This window comes from Lepidochelys kempii, chromosome 15 (assembly GCF_965140265.1).
Source record: "Lepidochelys kempii isolate rLepKem1 chromosome 15, rLepKem1.hap2, whole genome shotgun sequence".
Classification (NCBI taxonomy): domain Eukaryota; kingdom Metazoa; phylum Chordata; order Testudines; family Cheloniidae; genus Lepidochelys; species Lepidochelys kempii.
Window position 1 is genome coordinate 2,204,652 of NC_133270.1, and position 13,025 is coordinate 2,217,676.

A 13,025-nucleotide genomic window follows, 5' to 3' on the forward strand; every position below is an offset into this window, starting at 1 on the left:
CTCTAGGAAAAACAGAGTTAATAAGACACATGCATCTCTAAATATACTACCAAGTACATAAAGACTAACAATATTTTCCACATCTCAAGGACGATTTTAACCAGTTGATTCTGGGAAACTTTCACGGGAGAGTGCATCAGCCACTTTGTTAGAAGCTCCTGAGATGTGTTGGATGTCAAAATCAAAATCTTGGAAAGCTAAACTCCACCGAAGAAGTTTTTTGTTAGTTTCCTTGACGGTGTGAAGCCACTTCAGTGCAGCATCGTCGGTTTGCAGGTGGAAACGCCGTCCCCAAACATATGGGCGTAGCTTTTCCAGAGCGTAGACAATGGCGTAACATTCTTTTTCAGTGACTGACCAGTTGCTTTCCCTCTCAGACAGTTTTTTGCTGAGAAACACTACAGGGTGGAATTCTTGATCAGGTCCTTTCTACATTAAAACTGCTCCCACACCACGCTCAGACGCATCTGTGGTTACTAGGAACGGTTTGTCAAAGTGTGGGGCCCTTAGTACAGGGTCAGACATGAGTGTCGCTTTAAGCTTGTTAAAGGCCTTCTGACACTTTTCGGTCCACTGAACAGCATTTGGCTGTTTCTTTTTGGTTAGGTCTGTCAGTGGGGCGGCGATTTGGCTGTAGTGCGGTACAAATCGTCTGTAATAACCGGCCAAGCCTAAGAAGGATTGAACCTGTTTCTTTGACTTTGGGACAGGCCACTTTTGGATAGCATCTACTTTGGCCTGTAGGGGGCTGATAGTTCCTTGACCCACCTGGTGTCCAAGGTAAGTCACTCTGTTTAGGCCTATTTGACACTTCTTAGCCTTAACAGTTAGTCCTGCCTCCCTTATGCGCTCAAGGACTTTTTGTAGATGTTCCAGGTGGTCTGCCCAGGAATCCGAAAATATGGCCACATCGTCAAGGTAGGCGACTGCATATTCTCCTAATCCCGCTAGGAGACCATCTACAAGTCTTTGGAAAGTGGCGGGTGCATTTCGCAGCCCGAAAGGGAGTACATTAAATTCATACAGCCCGAGATGTGTGATGAAGGCTGACCTTTCTTGGCAGATTCATCTAGCGGTACCTGCCAGTACCCCTTGGTTAAGTCCAAGGTAGAGATGAACTGGGCCCGTCCCAGTTTCTCTAATAGTTCATCTGTGCGTGGCATTGGATAGTTGTCTGGGCGAGTTACAGCATTTAGCTTACGGTAGTCCACGCAAAAACGTATTTCCCCATCTGGTTTGGGAACTAGAACCACTGGAGATGCCCATGCACTTTCAGAGGGGCGGATTACACCCATCTGTAACATATCCTGGATCTCCCGTTCTATAGCAGTTTTAGCTTGAGGAGACACCCGGTAAGGTTGGACCCTAATTGGGTGAGCATTACCTGTGTCAATGGAGTGGTATGCCCGTTCAGTCAGTCCTGGGGTGGCTGAGAATGTTGGCGCGTAGCTAGTGCACAGCTCCTGGATCTGCTGTCGCTGCATACGCCCAAGGGTCATGGAGAGGTTCACCTCTTCCACACCACCACCACATTTCCCTTCGTAGTAGACACCTTCGGGCCACTCAGCGTCATCTCCTCCGTGGGCTGTAAACTGACAAACCTTTAATTCTCTGGAATAAAAGGGCTTTAGAAAATTAATATGGTACACCTTAGGCTTTCGGTTGGAGGTGGGGAATGCTATGAGATAACTAACAGCTCCCAGGCGCTCCTGGACCGTGAATGGCCCTTCCCACGATGCTTCCATTTTATGGGCCTGGAGCACCCTTAAGACCATGACCTGGTCTCCTACTTTGAAGGAACGCTCTCTGGCATGTTTATCATACCAGGCTTTTTGCTCTTTTTGAGCATCCTGTAAGTTTTCTCTAGCAAGGGCTAAAGAGGTTCGGAGGGTGTTTTGTAGGTTGGTTACAAAGTCCAGAATGTTAGTTTCTGGAGAAGGTGTAAATCCCTCCCATTGCTGCTTCACCAACTGCAATGGCCCCTTAACCTCACGGCCATATACAAGTTCAAATGGGGAAAACCCTAAACTGGGATGTGGTACAGCTCTGTAGGCAAAGAGCAACTGCTGCAACACTAGGTCCCAATCATTGGAGTGCTCATTTACGAATTTACGTATCATGGCCCCCAAAGTTCCATTAAACTTCTCCACCATGCCATTTGTTTGATGGTGGTAAGGAGTGGCAGGCCCTTTCGAAGTTTTCTAGGAAGACCTCAGTATCATCGCCTGCCTTGTAGGTGGGGAACTTTCTGGGATGGGAAGTGGTACTTGGAGAAGGATTACTAGGGTTTGTTGGGATATTCTGCTGAGCCTTTATCTTCTCCATCTCCTCCACATACTTCCTCTCTTTTTCCTTCTCCTCCAGTTCTTTGTCCCTTGCTTCCATAGCTCTCCTGTGAGCAGCCGCTTGGTGTTGTTCTGCTTCTCTCGCTGCCTCCCTTTTTTCTTCCTTCTTCAGCCGCATGAGTTCTATCTGTCTTTCATGTTCCCTTTGTCTTTCCTCAGCCTGAAATTTGGCTAATTCGAGCTGTAGTCGAGCCGCGGATTTTGTCATTCTAACCTCTCTGTTTTTAACTAACTTTACACCTGAGGTTTAGAAATAAACAAACAAAACTTGGCTGTAAAATTTTGCTGTGCTGGAATAGAATACCTATTCTCTGATAGTGATGGTCAGCCTACAGAAAAAGACAATTCCCTTGTCTCTGCTCTGGGCCCAAATTAAAGCAAAAAACCTCCAACTACTTGGAAACCTGCTTACCCAGCCCAAAGAAAAAGCAAATGGGTAGAACACACCCCCCCTATTTACTTTTAGGAAGAAAAAAAAAAACCTCTGGGTTGGAAGACTGTGAATTTCCCTGCAGGAGTTAAGTACCCTGCCTCCAGGCAAAGAAAACCTGCAATTCACAAAGATAATCCCCTTTTGTCTCTGCTTGGCCACAAAGCAGAGAAAAAACAAGCTGCTTTCAGTTTCAGCTGCTTTCTGGACTTCCTTTCCAAAGGAAAAAAAAATTTCCTTTTTAAAATCTGTATTTCTAGTTCAGAAAATCTCAACTGGATCTCAAAATGATTTCAGGTTAATCCCACCACTATGCCACCATGTCAAGGTTCCTCCCCCACTCTGAACTCTAGGGTACAGATGTGGGGACCTGCATGAAAAACCTCCTAAACTTATCTTTACCAGCTTAGGTCAAAACTTCCCCAAGGTACAAAATATTCCACCCGTTGTCCTTGGACTGGCCGCTACCACCACCAAACTAATACTGGTTACTGGGGAAGAGCTGTTTGGACGCGTCCTTCCCCACCCAAAATACTTCCCAAAACCTTGCACCCCACTTCCTGGACAAGGTTTGGTAAAAAGCCTCACCAATTTGCCTAGGTGACTCCAGACCCTTGGATCTTAAGAACAATGAACAATCCTCCCAACACTTGCACCCCCCCTTTCCTGGGAAATGTTGGATAAAAAGCCTCACCAATTTGCATAGGTGACCATAGACCCAAACCCTTGGATCTGAGAACAATGAAAAAGCATTCAGTTTCTTACAGGAAGACTTTTAATAAAAATAGAAGTAAATAGAAATAAAGAAATCCCCCCTGTAAAATCAGGATGGTAAATATCTTACAGGGTAATTAGATTAAAAAAACATAGAGAACCCCTCTAGGCAAAACCTTAAGTTACAAAAAAGATACACAGACAGAAATAATTATTCTATTCAGCACAATTCTTTTCTCAGCCATTTAAAGAAATCATAATCTAACACATACCTAGCTAGATTACTTACTAAAAGTTCTAAGACTCCATTCCTGGTCTATCCCCGACAAAGACAGACTATAGACAGACACACAGACCCTTTGTTTCTCTCCCTCTTCCCAGCTTTTGAAAGTATCTTGTCTCCTCATTGGTCATTTTGGTCAGGTGCCAGCGAGGTTACCTTTAGCTTCTTAACCCTTTACAGGTGAGAGAAGCTTTCCCCTGGCCAGGAGGGATTTCAAAGGAGTTTACCCTTCCCTTTATATTTGACAACCTGAAAGGGGGGTTCCAAAGAGGATGGATCTGGACTTTTCTGTGGTAGCAGATGACAGAGCAAGGAGTAATGGTCTCAAGTTGTAGTAGGGGAGGTTTAGGTTGCATATTAGGAAAAACTTTTTCACTAGCAGGATGGTGAAGCACTGTAATATGTTACCTAGGGAGGTGGTGGAATCTCCTTCCTTAGAGGTTTTTAAGATTAAGCTTGACAAAGCCCTGGCTGGGATGATTTAGTTGAGGATTGGTCCTGCTTTGAGCAGGGGGTTGGACTAGATGATCTCCTGAGGTCCCTTCCAACCCTGATATTCTATGATCATAAGAAACCCCTTAACTGACTCAGAGTCTCGACTGACTGTACATCTCAGTCAGGCTTCCCTGGCTCTGCAGCTGCTTTGACCCCTCCCAAACCAATGGTGTGGGGAGGGGACCTCCCCTTTGGCTGTTAATTTTAGTGGTGGTGGTGTTTGTTTTTAAAATTGGAAATCAGTGTGAGAATCCATCATGCCTAGTGAGTAAGTAGGCTAGAAAAACCCACTGCTGGGCACCAGCTGCAGAACCAGAGCAGAGTTGGGGGGGAATGAAGGGCTGGTCAGCAGGAATGGGGGAAGGGGAGCCACCACGTTAATAGACATAAAGGCCTTACTTATTACCAGGCCCTGGTGGGGAAAAACAATGCACTAAAATGGTCTGCATGGGGCTATCATTCTGTCTTCCAGGTGCCTGTGAGATGAACAAACCATTCCAGCTCCATTCTCATTGCTAGCCCCCCTCAGCAGGATTATTGCTTCATTATGGACATGCAGGGAAAATAACTCTCTTCTTTGCATCTGGGGCATAGGAGGGTATTTTCCTGCTCCCACCGGGGCTGGAGCATGTTTCATGGCTCTGATTAATGGGAGGCTTTCCCCATTCCCTGAGTAGCTGCTTTATTATTATAACTCCTTTCAGCAAAATTTGAGTCCTTGTCTGATCCTTCACTAAAAAGGCTTCTCCACAACTAGAAACACCATGGCATATGGCAGAGGGATTTGCTTTACCACAAAGTTTATTAAAATATATACTTGTTTTCTCCAGGTATTTGCTGCAGTGAATGTCAATGCACAAAAGCAAGCTGGAGTTTGCCTTGCATAGCTTCTTCTGAGGGTGCAGGATGGGAGGTGGGTTATGCCCCGCTGGGTGCAAGGACCAGCATATACCTGTCTGAACTCCAAAGCCAAGCTGTGTCTCTTCAGTACCTGAATCGGAGACCTCGCAGTGGTGCTGGTATGTCAGTAGATGGCGCTCTCACCTCTCAGCTGGTCTGGAACCAGCTGGGCACAGGGGCTGCTGTGGAAGCAACAGGTGGATGAGATGTAGAACTGAGCCCCTGGCTGCTTGTGGTCACTACAGATCCCCTAGTTCTTTCTCTAGGAGCTGGCCTGTTAATCCTGACGTCCTGGGCTGTCTACACTCTGCTTCTCTGAAAGCCACCTGCAGTTTCATTGGATACAGGATTCTTCTACACTTCCTGTCCTAAACTGGTTGTGATAGTGCTGTGTTAATTAACCAGCTGTCATGATCCACCCACCAGGCGGCTGCATTTCAGTAGTGGCTGTTGTGATTCCTGGGCCTAGTCTGTAAAGTATTCAGAGACTCTTGGGTTAAGAAAATGCAACAGGCAGCATTGTCGTTCCACAGAAGCCAGGGGAGGTGTTGAAGGGACCAGGGTTGGGCTGCTTGCCGGGGCAGCAAGAAGAGAGCTGGCTGATGAAATGGGAGCTGGGGCGGGTCACTTCACTTCAGGTCACTTCTAGATGCAGCCTCACAATTCCAGCTATGTCCAGAGAAAGTTATTACTGGGTTTCAAGGAACAGATGGTTACCCTGGCATTAGGCACCTGTGGGAAGCAAAAGCCTGAATTAGCTGCAAACCAGAGATGTGTATGTATCAGCCATCTGCTCTGTGCCTTCTGCGGGGAGCTGTCTGGGAAGAGGAGGGTCGGACTCGGAAGGGGCTCGGGCCTCTCCCTGCAGGCTTCATTGCACACGCCGAACTCAAATGACGACTCACATTTCCTTTCATTGTCACAGTCATTGTCACTGTTTTCAGGCTTTGGGGGCCATTTGGCAGCTAGGAGAATAGGGCCTGTATGCCCCCACTCTTGCGTATTTCCTTAGAAGGCAGAGACTGGCCTAACCATCAAGAATGGATGGAAACCGGGTGTCCAGGCATCCGAGCTTAATTTGGCTTGGCAAGGGGCCATGGGGGCAGCAATGTCGATAAGCAGTGGCTAGCTGCCCCTTGTGATGAAGGGAGATTGGAGAGGGGCAGGAGCCCCCCCATGATTCTGCTGCCCCCAAAACCCCTCACCACACCGACCCAGAGGTGAAAGGCCCCTTACACAGGAGTGATGCCTGAGATCCCCACTTGGGCCTTCTGCTCTCTGCTAGTCCCAGGGCCCTTCACCTTGGAGGTGAGTGGAAAGGGCTTCCACCACGAGGGGACAGGCTTCAGGCCTATGTGGCTCATTTGGCAGCAGTGACTAAACCCTGCTCGGCTCGATGCTGGTCCTTTGCTCCCTTCCTCGCTCTAGGTTTATTTAAAGGGTCAATCTCTTCATCATGAGGTCACCCATTTAGTAGCCGCCTCCTTACCCCATCATGAGAAATGCTCTTGAAGAGACAAGTTAATGCCCCCAGGGCAATGGCTCTCAACCTTTTGCAACCCTCTGTGGGTCATGCCCCTCAGGCTGAGAATGCCTGCAGAGAGGAGAAGCATCACTGATTGCAGAAGGTTAGACTTGATAACCCATATGACACTTCCCAGCTTCTACTTCCATGGCTCATCCCACTGCTCTTTTGGGAAGCTGAGTTTTGTTCTGCATTCTGGTTTCCCATCCTTTCTCCGTGGTGATAGGCTGGGCCATGCTTAGGGAGATGTTCTCCAGGGCCCAGCTGAATCCATTTCTATGGTTGCAATGCCCTTTGAATTGTTTCCCAAAGTCAAGAAGGACAGGCAAGCTAGGCCAAGTGAGTTCCAAGCAGTCTGCCCCATAACACACTTTCCTGGGCAGCACGGACAGCCCTGGTCATGATCGTTGAAAGAATTAAAGGCAACATCATGCTGAGTCTTCATCCATCCAATGAAATTTCTGATTAAAAGCACTGGTTTGAAAGTAGATGTGCATTTCTCATCTCTTCCCCTGATCTTCAAGGAGCCTCTAATTGAGTTTGAGTTGATTTCCTACCTTCTAAGCCACCATCAGGGAGAATATTCTCTCTGAAGAACCCGATACGTCACAGTTGGTAGTGCCTCTTACTGGAGCAGCTAAGACCATCTGCTGCTCCTGGGGTTGGGGTTTGCGTGGCTGCACATGGCCACCTCTTAGCACATGGGCGTGTTTCTGGGCAAGAAAAAAACCAATTGAACTCAGCTGCTGTGGCATGTCGGCCAGGATTGCATTTGGAGCCGCCCTGTTCAAGGGTGCAGAGTTAGATTCACAAAGTGAGGTTTTTATTAACAGCTAAAGCCAACAACATGAGCAAACTGAAAAGGAACATCCTAACTCCTGCCACGTGCCCCTGACACACCCTCTCTGGCAAACTCAGCGGCTGTAAATCAGTGCTGCTCCATCGGAGTCAGTGGGGACAGGCCCCCAGCTGGTGTGATTCAATGCTGATTTATACCAGTTGAGGCCTGGAGCCAAAATCATTACATCATCAGAACAAACTTTCATTGGCTGAACACATCCCTGAGGGCAGAAAACTCTTATCTAACAATAAAGCAGGGTGACGTTTTTCAGACCGAACAGTGTTTGCTGGAAACAGCTCATGTGACAAACATTCCATGGGAATGTGCTGATTCCATCCAAACGTTGGGAAGCCAGGCAGGCAGGTCCGTTGATCAGGTGTCCTGGGTGGCTGGCTGATGGGGCCTGACCAGCTCCATGGGTGGCCTGGTTGCCAGCCCTGCTGCCCAGTTCCCGAGCATTGTGGCCACTGGAATTTCTGGGATGTTGACATGTTGTTCCAATAGGAAATGAAACATCGACACCCCAGAATTTCCCAGAAAACGGGACTTCCCCTTTCCAGCCAGCTCTGATAGCAACTCCTGAGAGCAGCTCAGTGGTTGGGCAGGTGTCCCAAACATGCAGGTAGGTGTGGGGTTTGCATGCACGTGCTGCTGTGACAGAGTAGGGAGGGGAGCCCAGGGCAGGGGCTGGGATGCTCTCATGAGTCAATAAGGGAGTGGCTAATGGTTCCCCCGCCCCACCCCCATGAATCGCAGCCTGGGACCATCCCCCTGCCCTGGGCCATTCAGTCTCCAAGCAACACCCACCCCCTTCCCAACGGCCCCCGACACTGATGGGTGAGAGGGTCTAAGCAATCCTGGGCTCCCACACTGCCCACAACCCTCAGCCGTCCTTTCTGAGAGCTGAGGAGATCTTGGTCTCCTCCCCTTTGCTTGTTGAAGCCTCCCTGCCCCACAGTTGCCTTGCAGGCAGGACCTCCAGTGGTGGGGTGGAGGCTGATGGGATGGCTCTCCTGCCCCCCCTCCCCCAAGCAGCCTGCACTCTCCCTCCCCCAGGAGTGGTTGGATGTGAAGTGCCATGGGCTGAGGAACCCAATGCCTACGTGCAGGTGTATGATATCTGCAACCCCGAGAGCTTCGAATACATGAAGATGATCCAGCAGCAGATCATGGAGAACAGGTGAGTGTGGGGTGGGAAGGGGGGGGGAAGCTGGGTGCCCCCCATGGCTCCATTTGAGCTCCCAAAGGGAGTGGGGGAAAGGGAAGGGCCACAGATCCCAGGAGTTCCTCAGTGCTTAATTTGAAATGAAAAATATACCGGGGCTCATTTTAACGCCCGGGGCGAGCAAGCATATTTGCATCCCTAGAGGTAATGGGGGGGACGTGAAGAGTCACGTGTCATCTGTCGCCCCCCCTCACCCGCCCCCCCAGATTTCTGCCTTCCATTTAGCACAGAGGTTTCAAACCAGAGATGACCTGTGCATGCTGCCTGGGGGGGCACAACCCTGGAACTGGTCAAGTCATGCCTCCCGCGGGCAGCCCCTCCCTCCCAGAAAGCAGCGGCCCCTCCCTACAGCTTCCAGCTGTTCCTCCGGCCTCTGCCTCTCCCTGCCTGGCGCAGCTCGCTGGCTCAGCTGCCCCTCAGGGAAGGGGCCCAGCCACCCCATGCGCCCAAGCAATCGGGGGAGGCATGTCACTCTGCATGCCCCCCCACAAGCCTCCCCTCCCCTTCAAACTGTCGTCTCCTGTCAGAAACCAGTGGGAAGCTGGTGGGAGCTGCTCTGGCCCCTGGTTCTCTGCACCGCGGGAGCTGGGGTGCTGCCTGGCTGCCCTGCCTGCCCAACTCCCCCACCGGCAGCCCCCACCCCCCCAGCACCTGCTGTGATCAGCTGTTTTGTGGCATGCTGGAGAGGAGAGGAGCAGGGCTGGGGCGCACCTGGGGGAGTGGGTGGAACTGGGTGGGAAGGGGCAAGAAGAGGCGGGGGAGGGGGGGTGGGGAGCTTCCGGAAGGACGGGGGCAGAGCAGGGTACTGAGCACCCCCGCAGCCCAGAGGAAGCCGACACCTGCTCCCCAAGCCAGCTGCTGCTGCACAGGTGGGTGCACCCCAGGCCAGGTGGCAACACAGCTCTGAGCTCTGCCCCAACGTGCTCCCAAAGGAGCCTGGTACTGGCCAGCAATGCCCTCTGGAGCCGGTCCCTGCCTGTAGAGCCTGGCTGCCAGGAGAAGTTCCTCAAGGCACTCGCTTGCCACTGCCCAGTGCTCCTGGCTCTGCTGCCTTCAGACCTGGGTGGCTGGAGAGCGGCGGTTGCTGGCTGGGAGCCCAGCAGTGCCATGGCTATGAACTGCTAAGCTTGAAAGTGCTGGGAAGCCCTGGCACAAAATAAGTGCCGGGGATCCTCTTCCTGGGGTGATGCCACCAGCCCTAAACTCAGAGGCTTCTGATCTCTGCAGCCGGAGACCTGGCCAAACCTCCCTTGTCTGCATCTAGCTCCAGGGCAGATCCATCTCCTTGGTCAGGCTGGCCGTGGGCCGAGACTCAGACATCAGAATTAACTCATTCACTTTGGGTGCTGGGGGATCACAGGTGGGTCCCGCAATTTATGGGGGGTGCAGATACTCCTAGTTCACCATCCTGGCTGGAGGGAAGAGGAGAGAAACTCTGGCTCCAGGAGGGGAGGTGGCTCTGTGTGGACAACAAGCTAGAGTCAGATGAGGGCGGTTGTGTAAAGACCTGTAAATAACAGCACATCACGGCTGGTGTTGAGGCCAGCTGGGGATGAGAGTGGGCAGGCACCTAGCACAGTTTACACTGGCTACTGGAAGTCCTCTCCTCCCCCTCGCCAGGGCTGGCCACAGCTTTTGCTTGGGGCAGTCGGTCACTCCCCACGAGGCGTCTCTCAGACGGCTCCTGCCCCTTGCAGCACTCCCTGATCTATGGGTCCTTTCTCCCACAGGGTAGGTGGCACCCGGGAGGCCCCCATCATCGTGGTGGGGAACAAGCGGGACCAGCAGAAGCAGCGCTTCATGCCGCCTCGGACGCTCTCGGTGCTGGTGAAGAAGAGCTGGAAGTGCGGCTCCATGGAGTGCTCTGCCAAGTACAATGGGCACATTGTCCTGCTCTTCAAGGAGATGCTGAGCAGTGTGCTGGCCCGGGGCTGCAAACACCACCACTCCACTATGCGCCTCCAGGGGGCGCTGTGCACAACCAGGTGCAGCCTCATGGGAGACATGCTGCCCGCCACCTCCAGGGGGTGCTCCCTCTGCTCTGGGCGTAGAGTGGGGGCGGGTTGGGAACTGGTTACCCAGCGCCACCTGAAATGGGCTCTGTGTGCAGCGGGGACCCTCCCACCACCACCTCGCCTCTCCTGGCGCCAGGGGTTCCACTGTGTCGTCGTTCTGGGCACCTGTGCCCCAACTTCTCAGGGACTGAGCACATGCTGCTGGCTCCAGAGCAGATGAGAATGGGGATGACCTGAGCGTGGTTGTGGTCCTTATTTAAATGTGAATCCCAGAGCTGGCTTATGGTGCTGATGCGGGGCAGTGCAGGGGGGTGCTGCGGTTGCAGATGTGATGGGGACAGAGAGTGGGGGGAGATGTGATCTGCTCACCCCCCTACCCTAAAGCGTCCACTGCTGAGTGCTGTAGCACCCAAAGGAGCTCAGGTCAGGTGCACAAGGGTTTGTGTGGAGGCAATCCCTACTGGGGAAAGTCTGCAGGGACTGAGCACATGCTGCTGGCTCCAGAGCAGATGCAAACAGGGCTCTATAGCCCCCCAAACACATTCCTTAGCTGTGACCGTTTGGCCAGCTGGTTTTAGGCCCATGTTGGGGCGAGGGGCAAAATGTTTTCAACAAAACTTTCTTTTACAAAATGTTGCAGCCTTTTCAACCAAACCAAACGTGAGAATTTTGGTCAAAATGTTTCATTATTTTATTAAACATTTTTTTTAATGTTTTAGTTCATGGGGGTGGGGAAAAAAAATCCCCGTTGCTGCCACTGCCCCTCCCCCCAACCTTCCCCTCTTGTTTGCTGATGGAACCAATGAGGGGTAGAGCAGGAAGCCCGTGGACATGGCTTTTCTCTCCCTTCACCCCAACCAGTTTGGGGGGAAATTTTCAAAAATTATGTTTGAAAATTTCTCAACAAAATAAAATATTTCGTGAAAACCTTCAGTTGAACCAAACAATGGGTTCATTTCCTGTTAGCAGGTTTATGAAATTGACATGCCTGGTGGGGAGCAGCTCTGGCTGCTGCGTTGGTGAGATCTGGTTCCCAGCAGCCGCAGCACGCTCAGGGCGGCTCTTTGGCCAGCGGGCCTGGCCGTGTCAGTGGTAGCCAGACAGAACCACGTAGCTCCCTCCCGCTCCACCTCGCCCCACCCCAGTGACAGCACCAACCCTGAGCTTCCTTTCTTCCTGCGGAACTGTCTGCCAATATTCTTTTGGAGGGACAATGGGGTGATCAATGGGGAGCCAGGGCATGGAGTGTGGATTGCTGGTGCTGTGCTGGGTGGATGGTAAGGTATGAACTCCTCCAGCTCCTCGCTTCCCCTGACAAAATGAACTTTCATGCAGCTGTTTTAAGGGCTGCTGTGTGGACTGTAACTGCTGTATGAAGCCTCGGCCTGGCCCCCTGTAGCAGGGGTGGGGGAGGAATAGCTCAGTGGTTTGAGCATTGGCCTGCAAAACCCAGGGTTGTGAGTTCAATCCTTGAGGGGGCCATTTAGGGATCTGGGGCAAAAATTGGGGATTGGGCCTGATTTGATCAGGGGATTGGACTCAATGACCGCCTGAGGTCCCTTCCAACCCTTATATTCTGATTCTATGAAAACACATGGCAATGACTTCCTAGTCCATGACTTGCTGGCCGAAGCTGAATAGTTCAGGCCCACGTGCACTTATCTAAAGGCACCACTTCAGATTGGAGGAAGGGCACAATTTTAACCATGATTCCAGAGGCTACTTAGACACCTGAAAACTCTAATTGTTAGCAGATAATAACTTAGCAATTGGCTGACAGGAGCACTGATTCCAGTTCCTATATAAAGGAAACAGTCAATAAATATTAGACCCATTCAGCTCTAATACTAACATGTACTGACGTCTTGTGTCAAGTCATTGAAGGGACCCGGGTTAGGTTTGAAATTGCAGTGTAGGAGCTTACTCCGCACTGCAGCACTGGAAACAGGTGTAGAGATGTCTGGGTTACTTTCTGTCCCTTCGGCTACTCGCTTTTTGCAGTTCAGCAAGCTTGGAACAGATCATTGAACTTTTGGAAACATCCTACTAGGGCAAGGCCCCTGATTGTATACGGCGCCTGCCTGGGGCTCTAGGGGTGTCACCCCACTACAAATAACAGACGAGAAACTGGCTTTAGACAGGAGTGAAACTTGACCCTTTCAAGTCACTTTCACAGTATTGCCAACCCCACATGTTCAAAAATCACGAGTCAGGGTCACCAAAATCAGGAGATTGGCTTGAAACCATGAGAT

At 51.1% G+C, this 13,025-nt stretch overlaps 1 protein-coding gene across 1 annotated transcript; it reads left to right on the forward strand.

Moving 5' to 3' along the window:
* Window positions 1-8,149: 8,149 nt before the first annotated feature.
* RASL10A (RAS like family 10 member A) lies at window positions 8,150-12,823 on the forward strand. The gene is given in 5 exon segments (XM_073313380.1): window positions 8,150-8,155; window positions 8,569-8,623; window positions 8,626-8,713; window positions 10,489-10,785; window positions 12,775-12,823. Coding segments are annotated over 5 exon segments (495 nt in total).
* Window positions 12,824-13,025: the final 202 nt, after the last annotated feature.